The following is a 20,332-nucleotide window of genomic DNA, read 5'->3' on the forward strand; positions in this document are numbered from 1 at the left end:
CCCATTTTAAAAAAGCAGTTATTTGGAAGTCACAAGAGAAATGCGGAATTAATGCATGTAATTATTTGGAGGTGCTCCTGGGTGGCCTCATGAAATTTTATTGTGAAATTTAATATTTTTTATCAACCTGCCAAAAGTTTTACCAACATTGCCAGCTCTTAAGAAGTTATATCTCTTTTCTTTCACAGTGAACACTTAAAATTTGAGTTGTGGAACCTCATTGAAAGGCCAGGTCTGTGTCCCAGAGCAGTGAAAGAACAGCCGCGCGCGCGTGCGTGTGCGTGTGCGTGTGCGTGTGTGTGTGTGTGTGTGTGTGTGTGTGTGACACAAACAGCCCTTTGAGGAGAATGTGTGCTGTGACATAACCGAACACTGCCCCCTGTCCACATGGAGGACACATGACTAGTTTCTGGCTGACAGCCAGGCTCCGTCATAAGGACACTTCCAGCCCTGTTCCATGCTGACTAACATAAGGACTCGGTTTCCATGTGAACAACTGCCCTAGTTGGCTGGCCAAGTGGCCACACACTTCTGGTTCCTTCCACTCCTATGGTTCCTTGTTCAGTGCTACAGTGGGTCTGGAAGGCAGAAACCCTGGTCAGAAGCAACGGGAGCCAGAGAGCCAGCCCTACCCTGAGACTTGGCCTCCCTGTGAGGTGGGCACAAACCCCCCTCCCACTTGTTCTGCACGCTGCCAGAGGGCCCCCCCAGTCCCTCCCAGCAGGAGGAATCTCCCCTCCTTTGCATTTCAGCCAAGCCCTTCTTCCTCCTCTGGTCCCCGTGGACAGTAAATGAGTTCCCAGGATTCCTGGAAGGAGCAAATTCCCCTACTAAAATGTGGGGATGAGCACAGTGATATCTGTATAGCAACTGGTGGGCTTTTTAACGCTTTGCCAATCAGCCGGGGCACCTGAACAATATGAGTGTGTGTTTGCAAGCAAAACATGTTCAGAGTTTCAGCTTACAAGTGAACATAGGGAACCTGCCTGTCCTCCAGCAGGCAGCTCTCTGAAGTTCCATCTTTATAAAGAAGAATGTGGATGCGTGCTTTTTACACAACACGTGGAGCAAGGCTAACTGGGGACAGAAAACACGAAGCTGTCAGTCACGCCGCTGCTCAGTTGGCCACCAGATCTGACTTTAACTTCATTCTAATAGCTGACTCCAAAAACCCTTGGAAGCCAAATACCTGTGAAACCCTAGTTTGTGCACAAAAAGAATCCAGAATTAGTTCTTTGTTCCTGGAAATGCCCCCCCCCCTTTTTACTGGCTCATGGCCCTTTACACAGGCTGACCTGAGAGACATCAGGCCTCTTGCCTCCTCACACCCAGTCCTATGGGTCCTTGACCAAACTCATCAACCATTTGCTGAGCACCTGCTATGCACCAGGCACCAGGTAGGATCTAGAGAGATGACCAGACATGGGCTCTACCCTGGGGGGCTGACGGCCTACAGGCTCTGCCAGGCATGCACACACCCAGAAAGTAGCCAAGTGGAGCCCGTTTATAAAGGGCTGCTTTTCTGGGCTCAGGTGAGGAAGTAAGATAGTCTGCCTCTGAGGGTGGTTTCAGCTGTTGAGAAGGGAATGTGACTGGGTCACCGTTCAGCCAGGCTGATGAGTAGGATCACGATGAGCCTGAGAAAGGATCAGCAGGAGTTCATTAAGGGTGGGCAGTGGCCAGAAGGGCCCTCTAGGCCAGCACGGGCAAAAGCCAATGGTGGGCTGCAGCTGTGGAGGGGTTTTTCCTAACTTGACAAAAAATAAACAAGGCTCTAAAAATACATAAATAAATTAAAATTTTAAAAAATAAACAATGCTCTTCACTCTCCAACTTCACCTTTGTAAGTAGCATCAGTGATTTTTTTTTAAAACAGGAAACGAGCCATCTGCCCCTGAGTACTGTCACTTACACTAGATCTCTCTGTCTTCTTTATGCTTTTTAAACAATGACTTAAAGAAAGACCAGAGAGAGAGCCAAAACTGGATTTACAGAAGCCTTCTGTTCCTGCCATACCGCCCAAAAAGCCACGGCCACCCAAGACCAATTCTCTCAGCAGACCGGGTGCGTTGCCCCCCAGGAGGCCTGAACGACCAGTGGGTCCCCTGACCCACACCAGGTACTGCTCTGCTCTTGCCACTGGGGGTGGGTGAGGGTTGGCCGTGCGACACAGGAGAGGAGCCTCGAGTGCGGCCAGCTGAAGGGGGGGGGACAAAACTGCCCTTCCACCTTCTAGCAAAGCTGTCTCAGGACTCTGGCTACTTCTGTTCTTGCTCCTGTGCTTGGGCAGAAGTGGGTGCGAGGCTGGGAGGCACAGTGCGGGTTTTAGAATGAGCAGATGGGGATCAGGTATCCAGCATGTAGGCTCTGCTCACACGGAGGGATTTTCCCTGCACTTCTTTAGGGCACGCCAGCTGCCCCCCACACTGGAAATGTGGGTATCACACCCCCCATCCCCTGGATGTCCCCCTGGCCTCAGGTGTGCACATCTCACTGGGCGCTCCATCCCCTGACCCTCTCCCTGCTGTGTGGTGCCTCTTTCCCCAGTCCCAGGCTCCCTTGGCCCTGGATTGCATAGCCCTATCGTGGAACCGAGGACCCGGCATGGCAAATACTGTCTTAGTGTACATGTCTCCAAACTATGAGACCCTCAAAGGCAAGGGATGTGCTTTGTTCAGGCAGTAGTTCTGAGGTGTGCCTGGCACAATTCACATTTGTTCACTGGCTGTCTGGGCACACGTGTCAGGAATGGGGAGTAAGAGTTGGACGTTGTGCTTCCAGACCCGAGCTGCCCACCACAGAGCAAAGAAGTGTTGTGTTCTCTCCACGAGTTAATTGCCAGAACTTTCTACTGTTACGTGTGTATTACGTGTGTTGGTGTCATATACCAGAGCAAGCTGTTGGCCTGGAGGTCTTCACATGTACTTGTCAACACACAGTCACTCACCAGATTTTTGTTCTTGGGAGCCAAGTTTGCATGGTGAGAGTCACATGGGGCTTCAGCGCCCTAATGTTGGAGTCAGGCAGGCTTCCTGGTTTGCATCTCATCTTGCCTCATACGTGTGCGGGCCTCAGCATGTCACTGCCCCTCTCCACCTCACTTTTTCTGTCTATAAATTGAGGATGATAATGGAATGCACCCAAAAGGATGGAACAAGATAATTCCCAAGTGTACAACCCCATGCTTGTAAATCAACATTAGTTTCATTGTCATTCTTATATTTTTTTAAGATTTTATTTTTAAGTACTCTCTATACCCAACGTGGGGCTCCTTTATTCTTAGGAAACAATGTTTAAATCGGGGTAAATACACATAACATAAAATTGACTGTCATAACCATTGGTAAGTGTACAGTTCAGCGACATCAGTACATCTGCATTGTTGGACAACCACCTGCATCCATCTGTAGACCTCTTTTCATCTTACAAAACTGAAACTCTGTACCCATTAAGCACCCTCTCCCCTCCCTCCTCCCCCAGCCCCTGCCAACCACCGGTGTATAGCTGACCTTTGAACACGCAGGGTTAGGGGAGCTGACCCCTGTGCAGTTGAAAATCCACGTACAACGCTTGATTCCCCAAAAACTTCACTGCTAATAGCCTACTGTTGACCAGAAGCTTTACCGATGTAAAGAGTCGATTAACATCATTTATACGTTCTATATATTATAGACTGTATTCTTACAATAAAGTCAGCTATAGAAAGGAAAACGTTATTAAGAAAATCATAAGGAAGAGAAAATAGATTTACAGTTCTGGCCTGTATTCACTGAAAAAAAAATCCACGTATAAGTGGACCCGCACAGTTGAAACCAGTGTTGTTCAAGGGTCAACTATACTTTCTATGTGTGTGAAGTTGACTACTCTAGATGCCTCATGTAAGTGGAGCCATATAGCGTTTGTCTGTTTATGACTGGCTGATTTCACTTACCCTGATGGCCCCAAGGTTCATCTATGTGGTAGCGTGACTCATTCACTCTTAATAAAAACAACACCACCACCCTTGCCCAAATATAGGGCCAGGTAGCCCTGTGAGTGGTTGAGCCATGGCAGAATCTCTGCCAGCCGTGGTGGATGCACCTCAGCCCAGCGCGGGAGGCCGGCTGCCCAGCTGAACACTCAGCCAGTGACCTCAGTGCGGGAGAGCCCATTGGAGTGGCAGCTGGCTTGCCCACGTCATTCTGCGGGCATCTCCCAAGGTCCAGACAACTGCCCCTACGTGATGGCCCATGGGGAGACTAATGGGACCAGGGCCACTGTTGAGCGGGTCAGGCCCTACACATCATGCCCTATTCTGCCGACAGATAGAAGGCTGTGTGTACATGCACACGACAGGGCCTCGTGACAGCCCCAGTGACCTCAGCCCAGGCCTCGGTAGCATGGTTGGCCCAGAAGCTAGCACCCCAGAAGAAAACGGTTATGTGAACCTAAGTGCCTCTGAAGAGAATGTGAGCCACACAGAGAGACAGGAGAGCAGAGGTTGTGCATCACTTTGTGGTGCGTGAAAGGGGAACGGAAGGCACGCTCTGCCAAATTCTGTTCGTCTTCCAGGGGCTACAGACATTTCCCTTAAGTTAGTAACAGTTTCCAGAATATTCCTATTGTTCTAATCTGATCTGAAGAGAAGTGCAAATCCAATGGCTTCTTTGCCTTCGAAGGTTGTTCTCAACCCTCTCATTGTGGGATAGGTACAGGCTTTGTGAGGCCCCAGTTGGACCTGAATGCAAAGGGGAGGTGAAGTGTAACTGGGACCTTCTGGACTCACAGAAGCCCCCGTTGCTTCTCTCCTCTGCCTAGCTCTTCTCTGCCTCCAGCTCTCCCATCATCCACTTGTCCGTTAGAAGTATGGATCGCTGGGTAAGATGCGTGAGGAGGGCTGTGTGTCTAGAAGCCAGTGGGAAATGTAACTGTTCTTCACATGGGTGGCCTCCCACTCACCCCGTGGTGGCCCAGCCCCCAGGGCACTGGGTTTGCAAAAAGGGGACAAGGGAGGAGAGTGCCTGGCTTTCTTCCTGACAGTCCTAGGAAGTGACAGACCCGGGCAAGGCTGGGAGCATCTGGGGAGCCAGTACCTCCTTTGGCCACTTGCTCAGCCAGTTGAAGGGAGAACGGTGCCTGCTCTAACATGGTGGTTCTCAAATTCGAGCATGGGTCAGAATCACCTGGAGACCATGTTCAAACAGATAGCTGGGCCCCACCCCTCTGGTTGCTGACTTGGTAAGTCTGGGGTTGGGCCTGGGAACTTACATTTCCATCAGGCTCCCAGGTTGTAATCTCCACGCTGCTGGCCCATGTTCACACCGCAAGAACCCCCGGTCTAGATTCTCCCAAGTTTTTGACAGTGCCCTCCCCTTCCCTGGCTGCCTCTCATGCACCTATTAATGCTCCCCGAATTCAGAGCCCACTTAACACACCCAGCTTCTGGAAGCCTTCCCTTATTTCTCAGGATTGCTCTCTCTTCCAAATGCCTGACACCCCATGTTTAGCCTAGTGTGGGGCCCCATGCTGTGCCACTTGGGATGCTCACACCCCCGGACTCCTTTACCAGATTTAAAGCAGATCAAGAGTGTGTTTTGTCATCTCCACATGCTTTACAGGGTTGAGCATATGGTAATGGCTCATTTAACACACTTGTTGAATGCCATCATTCCTACAAAGGGAGGGAGGTGCCAGGGCTTACATTTTGTTCACTTTTGCCTCTCCCATCATCCTTCCCAGGCCCTGTACAAGTTCTGTAGCACGTGTGCCTCATGTTCTGCGTCACCTAGCATGCCATGGATTCCAACATTACAAAATTTAAGATCACAGAAAGGCTTAGTATTTCTCAATACCTCATGCACTTCATATTTTTTGCTAAGCAGTTACATCGGACAACCAACCCATATATTGGCTTATGAACTTGTTTTGTTCTGCCCAATTAGTTGAGGTAGGAATGTTAACAGCATTCAAACAGTTTTGTGTCACTGGTCTTCCAGAGAGAAAGTATTGTCTACTGTAGGAAGCCAAATCATCTCTAGGATTGGCCTGACTGGATGGCTGGACAGAGAGTTGAACACATGGACACACAGTCATTATTTGCCATACTTGTAGGGAACTAGGCATCGCCACTCTAGCTGGAGCGTCTGGGCTTGCGCTTGTTCTCACCAGCCAGAAACTTGCTGCCAAATGTGGCTTCCAGAAGAGATTGGTTTCTTTCCATTTAAATAGGAAGTAGTATCTTGTAGAATAAAGAAATACATAAGTTTAGGAAGAAGGGAGTCATTTTTAGATACATTCACGTAACAGAAATGTATTGAGGGGCCACTGTGTACAAGGCACTGTTCTGGATCTCACTAATGCTGGGGCTCAGCTGCAGATCAGTTTCCAGGAATCACATCTGGGAGAAGTAGAATGACACCTGTGCACAATTTTGTGTCCAGCCTGAGCAAGTGGAAGCATGCCATTAACATACTTACCCAATGGTAAGAATATTCTTCCAATTTCCAGAAAGTAAGTTAAGATGGAATTTTAACAGGAAAAAAAAGACTGTTTTAAAAAATTTTAGTGCCAGAGTTGATTTAAAAATTGAATGCTGGGGACGCCGGGGTGGTTCAGTAGGTTAAGCGTCCGACTCTTGATTTCGACTCAGGTCATGACCTTAGGGTCGTGGGATCGAGTCCCACATCGAGATGGAGTCCTGCTTCAAGCTCTGCCCTGGGCATGGAGCCTGCTAAGATAATCTCTCTCCCTCTCCCTTTGCCCCTCCCCCTGCCTCTCTCTCTCTAAAGAAAAGAAAATGAATAATGATAGGAGATTCTATTAGGCCCTGAGTGCCTCCTTCATTTGAAGGTCTGTGCCTTGGTGATGCCTTCATTATTATTTCCCAGTGTGTGAAGCCAGACTGCTCATCTTGTCCAGCCCACCATGCATCCAAGGTGGTGGTGGTGCGACAGGCATTCTGTCTATCCACATTTTCACACTTGAGAAAATGGAGGCTCAAAAATATAGAGCCTACTCACTTGTTCTTATATTTGATCATAAAAATATTTCAATTGACGGAACATACCTAAACCTTTTTGTATGAGTGTGTACACATACACATGAACATGTGATGTTATATGTCCAATAATGTGTATTATCGATGTAATAAATATGGGTCCAGAAACCTCTGTGAAACTTGGGAGAGGGTCCAAAAGAAAAAAAGAAAAAGAAAAATCCAAGGAAATGCTGGAGAGAAACAGGTTGCTCTGAGCTCCAGTAATTATATGCAGTGGGAGGCAGCGAGCCAGAAACCTGAGGGGCAGGGCAGGTGTGTGCCTTCAAAAGAATAAACCGAACAGGGAAAGAGGTAGAAGCAGGCTAGAACAGGTTTGTTAATCCTCCCAAACATAAATACCCCAATTTGTAATATTTTTTTCATTTTCTTCCCAAATAGCAGGGAAGCTGGAGCAGAACCTTTGTTCTGAGTTGCAAGGGAGTTTTGGCCGTTGTCTGCTATCCCGCATACAGCACGGAGCCACATGTGCTCTCCAAGTAGAGGGGGCAGGTGACTGGCGGGGGGGGGGGGGAGGATGAGGGGGCTGGTGCTCCAGGGGCCTTGAGTGGTAGACAGGAGGTCTGGGGTGGAGGGGCAGGACGTGAAGCTGAAAGGCATAAGGAGGAGGTGGGGTGAGTGAGCATAAAGTGGGAAAAAGCCGATGGCCAGAAGAAGAGATGTTGGTCAGAAAGGGGAGGTGTGTGCTCACAACTTCAGAGGTGTAGTAGGTCTGAAGATGAACTTAACCACAGAGAGAGGGGCCATGGATCTGGGTGACTAAGGATGAACGAGGGTCATAAGAACTGAAGGGACCAGGGGAAGGAGGGGCTGGCTCTGGGGATGGATTGCCCACATGGCTGTCATAGGCTCAGGAAGACGGCAAGAGCCAGAGTGAGGCTGATGTTCTAGAAGCCAGTGCCCTCCCAGATGAATGTCAGTGTATTCTGGGAGTTGAAGACAGGCAGTGATTAGAAGGATTCCACAGTCAGGGTGGTAGTGGGCCATTCAGAGAGGAGGTCCTGGATTTGTGTGTGTTGTGGGGGGGGTTGGTACCGTGGCTCAAGCATCCCGGAGGGCACCGTGCATTGACTTCAGATGTGGAGGCATGTGTCAGAGGAGGGATTTCAGTGAGAAGGCGGGCATTTGGGTCTTGGACACCAGGCTGTGGGCAAGAGACTTGGTGCCTTCCCAAACCTGAGCCACCCAGAGATGGCTCTCACTTTAAATGTCAACCCACGAGGTACTTTTCCTGGGAAGAGCTGGAGGCTGCACCACAGAAACTGAAACGCCAGGTCCAGTGGGAGAGGACAGTGGAATTGCAAGGTTTTTACTTGTAATGAAGATGGAGGCTGGATTTCAGAGACACACGGGGAGGTAAGAGGAAGCTGAGCTCTGAGACATTTGAGCTTGAGGCAAAGATTAAGTAAACATTTATATGCCAAACATCAACTCGGTGCTTAGGGAAGGGCATATGTCTCTCTTGAGACCAATTTACCCACACGGAAGTTCATTTTTCTTTAGATTTACACAGGCAGCCCGGCTGCTCCAGCCCCTGGGATTACAACTGAACAGGAAATAAGCTTCCAGTCCCGCTGGCTCTGTAAGGGGTGTGGCCCCCATGCCTACCACAAGAAGGCATTTACAAAGACCTCTTTGCTCTTACTAGGTATAAACCAATCAATCAAAAAGGAGGCAGAGAAAGGTAGCTGGCACATGCAAATTCTCCCTAAGCAGGCAGGTAAAATGTGCACTTGGGTGCTTAGGCCATCATTTTGAGGGTGGATTACTCAAGTATTCGAAATGCCTTTTCAGAGTCCTAGTGGGGCGTCACGTGGTGTTGGAGTGTTTCCCTTCTTTTCCATAAATCAGGACCCAGCCATGTCTTTGGAGAATTTGGGAGAGAGATCTTGGCTGGTAGTTACAGAGGTGGGTGTCACTGGCTCATGGATGGTAATTCCAAGCGGGGAATGGTCCCTCCAGGAGATTATAGAGAAAGGAGAGAGTGGAGCCAACAGTGGGGAAAATCGTTATTTATAGGGCAGAGGAAGAATGAGGAGCCTGCAGAAAGGCTAGATGGTGTAGGATGTCATGGAAGCCAGAAGAAAGGGATATGGAGCAACTATAGAATGCGTGGGTCTCACACCTGAGTGTGTGCTGGAATCACCTGGAAGCTGGTTAAAACATAGATCGCTATTCCCCAAAATGTCTAATTCACTAGATCTGGGTTAAGGCCTGAGAACCTGCATTTCTAGCAAGCTCCCACTGCTGCTGCTGCTGCCCGTTAGCTGACCCTGCTGTGAGACCACCACCATAGTGTGCACCCCGGAGACTGAAGGGCATCCACGGGCTTTGGTCACTAGTGTTGGCCCTAGTGCTCCCAGTCCAGGAGTTTCTATACAGTGGTTGGTAGCAAGAGACAGAGTTGGCATGAATTGAAGAGAGAATGGGCAGGTGGCCAAGCTTATGTAGACTTGGCTTGTGAGAAACTTGGCTACAGAAAAAAAAGATGAAAAATGGGAGCTTATAGATGGGTTCAGTGATGAGAGAAGAGAGTCGGGGGGGGCAGTTGTCATCCATTCATTACAGATATTCATCAAGTACCTATATTTCTGGCCAGGCTTTCTTCTAGGTAGTCGTTAACTGTGGTAACCAGGCTAGACTTGGCTCCTGCCCACCCATTGTTTTGGAGCCAGGCACACTAGAGCCAATACCCCACACCTCTACTTCCTTACCTGGTGACTTTGGGCAAGGTGTGCACCTCCCTGAGTCTCAGTTTCTGCCTCTGCACAATGGTAGAGCGAGGCCTGCCTTGCCCAGGTGTGCAAATTTAAACAAGCTCCTGCACTTCAGGCCCCTGACTCTGCCTGGCGTTTGAGAGGCACTCACCAAATCCATGCATGCTTTTCCTCCCTTGAGATGCTCACTGGGTGACCTTGTTGGGAGAGGGCTTTCCACATGGTGACAAGCAGGTCATGCGCTGGAGCCCTGAAGGAGGGAGGAAACATGGACGCTCTCAGCACATCAGGAGGTCTCTAGGGGGTGGAAGCATGAGCAACCTCCCCCAGAAGCAGCTAGAGATTCAAAAGAAGTCAGGACTCAGGGAAGGCCGTGACTGAGGGAGGAAAGTTAATTTATGGAGCAGAGGAATCCCATAGGGCACAGGGGAAAATACCTTTCACACTGTAGGGATGTCCGCATTCTTTGCTGACCTCATTTCATTTGTATGTATACCCTTCTCTCTTCCTTCCACCCACCCCTAAAATGAAATTTTTTTCCTGCCGTGAGAACCAACAGTGGTGACGGGGTTTAGCCCCAGCCCAGACGCCCTGGGCAGTAAGGCACACTGACTGTCCTGCCAGTGATGGTCCAAATCAGGCAAGGGACCAGTGGGGGACCAAACACCTCACCCGGGCCCAGTACTAGTTGGGTCATACAGTGCTTTTTCCCTGGGCTATTTCTTTGAACACTCTTCCCTCAAGTGGCACCTCACAAACTCTTCTGAGTTGCATGATGATGAGTTCCCCCTCTTCTTGGCATCTTTAAAGCCCCTTGCCCCTCTGAGATGCCCAACTGTGGATTTGCAGATGAGGGCTGCAAGGTCATCCTCCTTTTGCCTTTTGGGGGTTCTGGGTTTGTGCTCTGGATGGGCTGTGGAGAGAGGCCCGTTCCCACACACACTTGCAGAGTCTGCACAGAGAACAGAAATTTGGAGGGGAATTGAGTGGGCGATGTCCCATCACCTTCCACTGTGTCTTCACCACCTATAAATAGCCAACCTTGTTTGTGCTCATCCAAACAAGGACACAGTGCAAGGGGAGAGCTGCCAGGAAAACCACTCTGCTTCCAGCTTCTTGCTCCCCTGGCCTTGCCTGGGCTGTCCCACATTTAAATAGGAAGTTCTCAGTCAAAAGTGCCTGTGATTCCTGGGACATCTTTGGCCACCAGGTGGGTGTGTAAGGACTCCGCAGATATCAGCAGTGCCTTTGGATCCTTATTTCTCAGAAAGGGGAAGGAGCCTCCTCCTGCCCTCCCGCCGACGATCGAAGGAAACTGGGCTTACCGCTGTTACAGTTTTGTCCTTTCCCGATGGAAGGATTCTATCTCCCCGGGCAGTGACATCCCAGGGCAGAACTCTCCCTAAAGGACTGGCTTCACATCTGCTACCTTTACAGATGGGTGGAGTCCTCTTACAGTTGCTTATTGGAGAGAGGAGAAAATCTCTGGAAGCATAAAGCATGTGCATGGGGATACGAATTTTGATTATTGCCATCCCAGGTGTGGTGGGCAAAGATCGAACTGGACATCAGGAAGCTTCCATCTGGTTCCAGCTCTGCCACTAATTAGCTGCATGGCCTTGGGCACGTAACTCCCGTCCTTGGAACGAAGACCCTTGTCTGTAGTAAAGTAGGGGCTTGAGCTGGGTAACACGTACCCAGTTTTAGCAGTCAGAGCCTAAGTGCGATGTCACAAGCAGGCAGGCAGGGAGCGGTCACTTCCTTTGGCCTTGCTTCCTTGATGCACAGTTGGACCAGGACAAGGGGGGTACACAATCAGACGGGGTAGTTTCACATTAGAAGGGGCAAGAAAACAAGGCTGCGGAATTGGAACAAGAAAGAAGACAGGGTAACTCGCATCATTTCTCTAGGATCTTCACGTTGACATCTGCCATCGTCCAAATGTGTTGACACCTCCCGAGTGGGATGAAAGCTGGAAACCAAACAGGATTTGCAGGGTGCGCCTCAGTTTCCTGAGCATGAGGACAGGCCACTTCTGTTTCCTCTTCTTTCCTTTCCTTCTCAGCTTTTTTTCTTCGCCCTGCAACAATTTTTAGGCAGTTAGAACCCAAACATTTACACCAAAGTAATAGATCCTTCCGAGAGTGGGCAGGAGGTCTGCTAGAAAGAGTCCTCACCTGGACTCGGGATCTTTTGTTCCATAGGGATCTATGGATTCCCTCTTTTCCCCTTCAGCCCCACTCACCTCCAAAAGGGTCCTGGGTCTCTTGGGTGTGGCATTCGGTTGCTGCTGTTAGTGCTGTCGTTCATTTGTTTATTTGCTGATTTGCTTGCCTCGGCTTCCTATGCACTTCAACACCTTTTCCGGGCCACATGTCTTGGCTTAACTGTCCCAGCTTGGTCTAAATCGGGCCATGCCACTGGCTGAGCTCGTGTTCTCCAGGGATGCACATGGCACATCTTCCCCAGTTCCGACTGGACACTCCCCGTCTCACGTCTTGGGTCTGAGCAGCCAGAGTGGGCACCTCTGGGCTGGTTGAGTGTGTGATCTTTGTTTATTAGGAGCACTTTTTAAGTTGGAGAGCAAAGGCGATTTACCCAACTGGCAGTGAGCTGCAATGACACAGGCTGCCCAGCATTCTTGGTGACTCACCATCCCCATGATCAGGAGACTGAGTGAAGCAGCTTTGAGAAGCAGTCAAGAGCATGGGCTCTGGAGTCAAAGTTAATAGGTTCAAATCCAGACCCTGCTGTCCTACTACTTTAATGACCTTTGTTAGCTAGGACTTAATGTCACTGAGCCTCCGTTTCCTGACCTATATAATGAAAATAAAGGGCATCACAGGTGGGGTTCTCCAGGAAGCAGGCCCTGAGGCAGCATTTAGTATGCCAGCTCTGCTTTAGGGTTTAGTGCCCATGGAAGGGAGAACAGAGCAGTGTTGGGCCGAGGGAGAAGTCAGGTTGTGATAACTGGCTCACCAAAGCCTTGCCGACTCCACAGGGAGGGCCAGAAATGGCCCATCTGAGTTATCCTGTGTTGGGCTGAACTGGCCAAGATTTTTATACTGTCGAGTGTGGGCTGCCCTAGAAAGGATTTGCCCTGGCCGAGGAGGCTCTCTGTAACTGAGGTGGTCCCTGGAGAGGCCAGCGGTGCCCCCAGCAGCAGAGGCAACCAGCCCTTCGCCAAAGGGGGCTCCGGGCAGCATGGTTCCGTGTCCACCATGCAGAGCAGATACTCGAAGGGGTGGATGTGACAATTGAATAATGGACAAAAGGCGCTTATCCTGATGCCTGGCTCCTGATAGGCAGTCAGTAGGCAGTAGCTGCTGCTCTTATTTCCATGCGATTGTAGGTTCCAACTATTCCTGCTGATGTCCTTCAGCTAGTCCGCCCGTTGTCTGCAATTTAGGCTCCCTGTCCAGTAGAGCAAGGAGACTTCCCTGCCAGTTGTCTGTTCAAGTCATGCGTTTCAAGGGTCCGGAACCAAAACTGTTGAGAAAAATACAAGACAAGAGCATTGTTTTGATTCAAAAATCAGAAAGAAGTAAGGGCAACCTTGTTCTGGTATCTTCGGATATATGGTGGTATGCCTGCTTTCTTTTATTTTCTCCTTTTATTCAGCAGCTGTGGGCATAGAAACTCACCATACATAAACCTTCTTGGGAGCTAGTAAATTCCAAAAGGACTGGATTTTTCTTTTCTTGTTGAATTTAGTAACATCCTTTTTGCCAAAATGGAACCCATGTGTTGGGCAGACTGGAGGAGAGCAGAGACCATCCAGGGCTGCAGCCTCATTGGGTGTCAGCTACTCCAAGCATGTGCTTTGGAGAATTTCAGAAATTCTGGTATTTTTCAGAACTGAAATTCATTAGCATTGTTGTAAGAGTCTATAAATACAGTGAAAAGCATTTACAAATAGACATTGTAAAACGCTTCCACACCCACAGTCTGAACACTGTCAAAACACCAGCTGCAGCTTCCTTACTTGGAAGGATCAGAACCTTTTTTAAACGACACCTACTGTGTTTTCAAAATAGGCTTGCTTCTGGCCCTGTATAGAAGATAATTTCAGCTGAAAACCTGTGTCTGGCTCTTGGCATGCGGGATCAGGGCTCAGAGAGATGGGGGGATCCTAAGCTCCTTCCTATCAGAATGCGCCTGGTGCTTTAGCATCTGGGGACAGGTCGCTCTTTCCTCAGGTGGCCCCTCATGACTTGGGCCTCTCGGTCTAGGATTTGTAACTCCACACACCCCCACCTGGTTCCCAGGTGAGCTCCAGGTGTGGTCCCAGGTGATCACAGAGGCACCTGTGGTCGGGGAGGTTCTTCCAGGAGAGTCTGTAGGCAAGGGCCAGACAATCTTACCTTTGACCTTGGCAATACTCTTGGGGAGAAAGGAGAGGGAACATAAGCTGCCTGAATTGTATGAGTCTCTGTTGTTGAAAGTGAACTTTAATGAAGGAAAAATTTTTACCTCTAGTCTTATCCCAGAAACAACTACTATTAACATTTTGAGCTGTTTCTTTCCCATCTTTTTTCCTATATATGATTTGGTTTGTTTTTCACTGGTTTTACATAGTTAGGATTATACTGAATGTCCTCCAGCTTTTGGGGGAAAAATTGCGTCTATTATACAAATACATAATGCATTCCCCTTTAATGACAAAGGCAAATGTTCATGAATTCCACAAGTGTTTTTGAGCCCCTGCCTGGTACCAGGGGCTGAGCTGGGTGCTAGAAATAACCCATCACACTGCCCAGGAATAGTCACTGTAAATAGTCTTCCAGTCTTAAAAGAAATAATAATCTCTTTTCCTAATACCTAGGCAGGGCATGTGGGTGTATGTACACAGAGAGTAGGGCACTTTTAACTTGTCTCTGTCCTTTGCCACTGTAACATCAGCCTTTGTCCTTCCTGTCATAATGTGTTTCTAAATATCATTTTCATGGCTATATAAAAGTCCATCAAATATAGGTTACTAACCTGTTCCCCTCTTTATGAAAGAGTCTAGTTTCAGTTTTTCTTTATTACAAACAACACTGTGGTAAACATACTGATCTTGCAAAACCCACTTGGGCATTTCAGGCAATTTCTTTAGCATAGCCTCCCAGAACTGGGCCAAAGCAGATGCCCATTTTAAATGCTATTGATATACACCCTATTCATAGAAATTAAATCTTTTTACCCTGAACCATTCCCCAAAGGTTTTGTGGTAACTTTCCAAAATGCATCTACAAGAATAAAATAGTTGAGAGTGACAGTAAGGGGGCAAATAAAGGTAGAAAAGTAACATGGCCCAGAATAAGACAAGCATAATAATGAGCAGTAGGGTTCTCTACAGTCCATTCAAGATAGGCTCACAGTTGACTAGAAGCTTCTAGCTGTCAAATCAAAGAGGGAAGTGGCAGCTCCAAGATTCATAGTTACCAAAATGCATGAATAAACCACATGTTCAGAAGCAGCCGAGCTGGGCTGTTCTGAGATACAGATCATTAATGGCTACATAAAGCTCCTTGTCCTGCCAACACCCCCTCAGATTCTATCCCCAGCCACCCCACCAGAGTGTCACCTCAAACCAACTTTACCCTTGGCAAAAAAAAAAAAAAAAAAAGCCCAGTGGAATTAACTGGACTTTTGTTGCCTGAGTGACCTTTCTCCCTGGACAGAACATGTGTTCTCATAGGTTTTGGTCCTTGGTGTGTTCCCAAAAGGGCAGGACTGTCTGGCTCTGGGTATAATTTGAGTTGCGTTAGTTTGGAGAATGACAGCACCAAATCATTCCGGCTCCATAGTTAGAAAATAATAAGATCAGGAGCCCTCAAGAACTTTTCAAAATGAAAATGCTTTCCTACTAATGATGGTGCATTTCCAAAACATTTCATTCAGAAGGTTACATTCAAATTAGTAGCCACTGGGGCCCTAACAATAAAATGTTTCGCAATAAATTTTCTCAGTCTCGATGCTCCTCTTGGCTTGGGGTCTGTCCGAGGGAGTGTGCCCTGTGGGACCTGACCTTTGGTGGCGGGGGCATGGAGAGGGGGTCTGCTACAGCAACCTGGCCTGAGGGGCCCCCACAGCCCTTGGAGGTGGGGCTGAGGTGGGAAATAAAGGCTCTGCTCTGAAGCTCAAGCTGCTTCCCCCTTCCAAGCACGGTAGTCCATGCTCTCCTTGAACTTTTACTTCAGCCGAGCTCTGAAAAGCCCGGAAAGTCTCATAACACCCACCCACAGTTTTAGAGCTGTGTTTTCTCTCGGTGGAGGTCAAGCCATTTGGCCCAGCCCCTATGCCCTGGAGTTCTTACCTCTGCCGGTCTTTGGTTGAGGGTGCTTGAGGTTATGCTTGAGGTTACAGGTCAGTCTTGTTTGTTTGGGAACTGACGGGGCCTTACCTCCTTCCACCGGGCCTTCTCCACCGTCACAAGGATATGCGAGTCACACTGAATGCTCCTACCACCACCCCTTCTGCAATGAAGAAACCCAGGGGTCGGCCCTATCAAGTCCCTCCCTTGTCCCCGGGTTTATGGGTCTCCTGCTGCAGCTGTCCTTCCATCCCCCATTACCTCCAAGAAACAGAACCCTCTAGTACTCAGTCCAGCAATCTGACCTTTGCCTACCTTCCTGCTCTCACTACTCTCTGGGGACCTCAGGCTTCAGCCCAGGGAACCCTGACCGCACTGGGCACTCCCACCTCCTGTGGGGTCCTTGTTTAATCATGCCTCTTACTGATATGTCCTCTCTCCCTTTTCCTCCAAGGCCCAGCTGGAATGCCACCTCCTCTGTGTGCCCCTGGCCACACTATGCAGATCCCCTGCACTGACCCGGTCCTTTCTTCCCATAGGACTCTGATGTGCCCTTCCCTTACACAGCCTGTGCCGGGTGGGCCTGTGTCTGTCTGTCTCTTTCCTGCAGTTAGACCGTGAGCCCCTCCAGAGTAGGAACTCCCTGGCTTGGCCCTCTCAAAACCCCCTGCATGATAGGTATTTGACAGGCACTCCTTGAGTAACTCTGCTGCTCATTGTGTCGTTTGGCTTCAGGCCATGATGACTGCCAAGAGCCATGAGATGGACTATTTCTGTTGCTTTCCCAGAACAACTGCTTGGCTTCTCCCTCTCATTTTATGGGTGAGGATCTTTTCCTCTCTCACTACCATCACAGACCGCAGACAATCTCGTTCAGGGCTTACCCCCCCTGAAAGGGTCTAGAGAACCGCCCTTTCAGAGGAATTTGGAGGAACCTTCTGTTCATGCACGAGTGGGCAGTTTCTCTCATCTCAGAGGCCTATTCCCATCCCTCAGGGCTGTTCCTAACCCAGATGCCGAGAGAAGTCACTCATGTCCTGATGGGCATGGGGGCACCCACCCAAGAGTTGTCTAATTTTACAGGCCTGTGCCCCAGCGCCAGCTTTCAGGCTGCCAGATCTTAAACTCAACCCCTTGCGCCCGTCAACAGCCTGGCCGATGCCTCTGCCTCAGGCCAGAAAACCTCTTTCTCAAGGTTAAAAGTAGCCGACCTTTGACAAGCAGCATTGGCTAAATTCCTTGCTCCTTAAAAGGGAAGCTGCCGGTTATCATTTGCTGGTGCTAATTTGGCCATGGGGCGGGAGCAGGCCCCGCGTTGTACCCTGTATACCAGCGGGAGGGCCAGCGGCTGAAGGTGTATTGCTGAAGAGTTGTCATTAAAAGAGCCCTCTCTGAAAATGTGTGCTGGAGAGGTGGGCATCCAGTCTGTCGGCCGGTCTCACCGAGGCCCGTGTGGTTGGATAGGTCGTTGGCTGCCACTGGCCCTCACAGGCGACGGTGCCGCCCACCCCATGCACAGCATGCTCCTCAACGCGTGTGCAGCAAGAAGGCTGACACAATGACAAGGACACACACCAATTATGAAATGCCTGGACTTGTGTTTTTAATGTAGGGGTGACGGTCCCAAGATTGACTTGGTGGGCAGTTCGATTTCCGGCATCCTGGACAAGGACCTCTCGGATCGCAGTAATGACATCGGTGAGTAAGGAGAGCGTTCTGGCTTCTCTTCGCAAAATTTTAAAAGAACTGTAGAGTTTGGCTTGCCCCTTGGAGCAGCCTGATGAGAACTAACACAGCCATGTAAATGGAAGGCTAATAGCTCAAGGTCGGTTTTAGATGTCGCAGTTTTGTAAAGAAGGAGAAGTGATGGTGATTTCCACATTAAAACAGAATGCCTGGAATTGTTACTCTCCCTGACCTTAGGGGAACAGTCTAATAAAAAGAAGTGGTGAATAAGCCTTTTGTAAAAGTGGGCATTAGCACTCATATTCATATTTTCCAGTGACTTACGTATGTAGTGTAAAAAGGTGAACGGGTGAAAATGCAGAATGGCCGAGTTCATTGTAGTCACAGCACTCAGTGTTTTGAGTTTGAATTTAAAATGAGCTCTGGCGTGATAATTGCCACTTAGTTAAGAACATGGGTGAGTTTTTCAAAGGTCAAGATAGCACTGTGATAAAGGGGAAGGTAGCTAGTCTCTGTGGGGAAACAAGTGGGAGGGTCTTTTGGGTGTGTGCATGGGTGACGTGAGGTCCCTTGTGTGCTAGTTGAGGCCACTGTTGGTCTGACTCAGGTGACAGCCCTTTTAAGAAGTCTAGATTTGGGGACTAAATTTTTTCTTAGCTTTACATCTTTTATTTGTACCTATCATGGTCATAATAGTCTACATAATAGGGCTACATTTTGGAATTTGCCTTTTTTAATTAAATTTTTTTACCTTGAAATAGAGATTTACATGCAGTTGTAAGAAGTAATACAGAGAGAACTACATACGCTTGACCCCTTTTCTCTCATTGGTAGTGTCATAATGAAACTACAGTGTGAGATCATAACCAGGATGTTGACATGGACACGTCCACTGAGTTCCCTAGTTTTACTAGTACTTGTGTGTCTTTAGTTCTTTGCAATTTTGTCACCTGGGTAGATCTGTGTATCTACCACCTTGGTCAAGATGCAGAACATTCCATTGCTACCAGGATCCCCCCCCCCCGCCGTGTTGCCCTTTTATAACCATACCCATGTCCCCCCTGCCCCCCACCCCTTCCCGTACCCCTGGCAGCCACTTTCAGGGACTGATCTGATATGGAAGATTTCCAGCATCTTCTGCATTGGCTACTCCTTTTAGAAACAAATGTCTGACCATTGGCAGGCCCAGAAGAGGCACCCGGGTGCCTAACGTGAGCATTCTCGTCACCTAGGGTTACTCCTCTTTAGGGTGCTGTGTTTTTTTCCAAACCTGCTAATAGAGTTGCATCTTTACAACTGCTGACTTGCAGTCTCTGGTCTGATCTTGTGAAGACTTGGTGGCAGGATGTGTCCTTGTGACCGTAAACACCAAAAATATTTGCTCTGTCTCCGGAGACTGTTTTACATCCCCAGCCTTTAAGAAGCCCAGTCAGGAAGCAAGACCAAGGGTTTCTGACAGCTTGGGCTGATAGAATAATAATAGAAATGCTGGCCTGCTGGAGCTTTTGACCTGGTTAAAGGGCAGAGCAGAGCAGGGCAGTGATTGGCTATGAATGAGAAGGAGTCATCAGAATGAGCATGATGAAGTTCTGGTCTTGCCACTGTGGTTTAGCATTTGGGCCCACATTTTAAGGCAGGATGGCCAGTTGGTAAAGTGGCAGAGACGGTAATGTGGGACCCCTCACAGGAAGGGAGGTGTTCTCCTTCTCCAAAATATTCTCCAGAATACACAGGGCTGTGCCTTGCCTGGGAAGAGCATTGGCCTTTGGCCCTTGTTTTCTTTGGGTCTGGAGATGACTCGGGTGGCTCTCACTGAAATATGAATTTCATATTTCTCTGTCTCACAAGCTAGTTTGGAAATGTTGGGGGCCTTGATCGAAGTGGGTTAATCTATGGAAGCTCTTCATACATGGAAACTGAGCACGGGTTGTGTCTATTTGGGAGCCCAGAAAGAGCTGCTGAGGCTTAGTTTGCTCTCATTTTACCAAGAAGACGTTAATCCCAGAAGGCTGTAATTCCTCAAGCTGATCATGTAATGCATATTATTTGCATTGCAAGAAATGATGATCGGGGGCCATGTAATCAGCTGCTAAATACTTGAGTATCTACTCAAGGGCAAGGCCGAATGCATACCAAGGGCCTCACCCACAGGCCCTGCCTTCCGGCAGCTTCATGTCTCTTTGGGCCACTTGGACGGCAAATGGAAAGTGAGGTGATACCAACGGACTGTCTCCCTGACCACTGAGTGGTAGAAAGTAATGCCAGTCAGAGTTAGGAATGCTCCTTGGTGGCCAGAGTGCTAGGGCAGGCTCCGTGAGGTGGGGGGGTGGGGGCGGCAGACTTATCTGGATCTAGAAGTTGGATTCACTGAGGCAGAGGCAGGCAAGGAGATCCCGTGGGGAGTGCTGATAACTGGGCATAGATCAGCCTGGCCATAGGAGAGGCTTCGTGCCGGCATGGAGGGGAGATGCCCTGCAGATGGAGGTCTGGGCAGGATTCGGTAGGAGAGAGATGCATCCGTAATTTATTTGGTAGGCGGTGGGTTGACACTGAAGTGACAGGATCAGGTCTAAGTATTCAGATAATAACTGTTGGAAC

At 49.0% G+C, this 20,332-nt stretch overlaps 1 protein-coding gene across 11 annotated transcripts in view; it reads left to right on the top strand.

Annotated features, from left to right (window-relative positions):
- SH3KBP1 (SH3 domain containing kinase binding protein 1) overlaps window positions 1-20,332 on the top strand; it is a 324,202-nt gene that overhangs the window by 275,603 nt on the left and 28,267 nt on the right. For all 11 annotated transcript variants that reach the window (XM_073902009.1, XM_073902010.1, XM_073902011.1 and 8 more), the window contains 2 exons: window positions 1,960-2,119; window positions 17,661-17,746. In XM_073902009.1, the coding sequence (XP_073758110.1) occupies window positions 1,960-2,119; window positions 17,661-17,746 (246 nt within the window). The remainder of the gene's footprint in view (window positions 1-1,959; window positions 2,120-17,660; window positions 17,747-20,332) is intronic.

The sequence above is a fragment of the Callorhinus ursinus genome, unplaced genomic scaffold, assembly GCF_003265705.2.
Source record: "Callorhinus ursinus isolate GAN/ISIS: 27379988/994484 unplaced genomic scaffold, GSC_fseal_2.0 scaffold16, whole genome shotgun sequence".
NCBI lineage: Eukaryota > Metazoa > Chordata > Mammalia > Carnivora > Otariidae > Callorhinus > Callorhinus ursinus.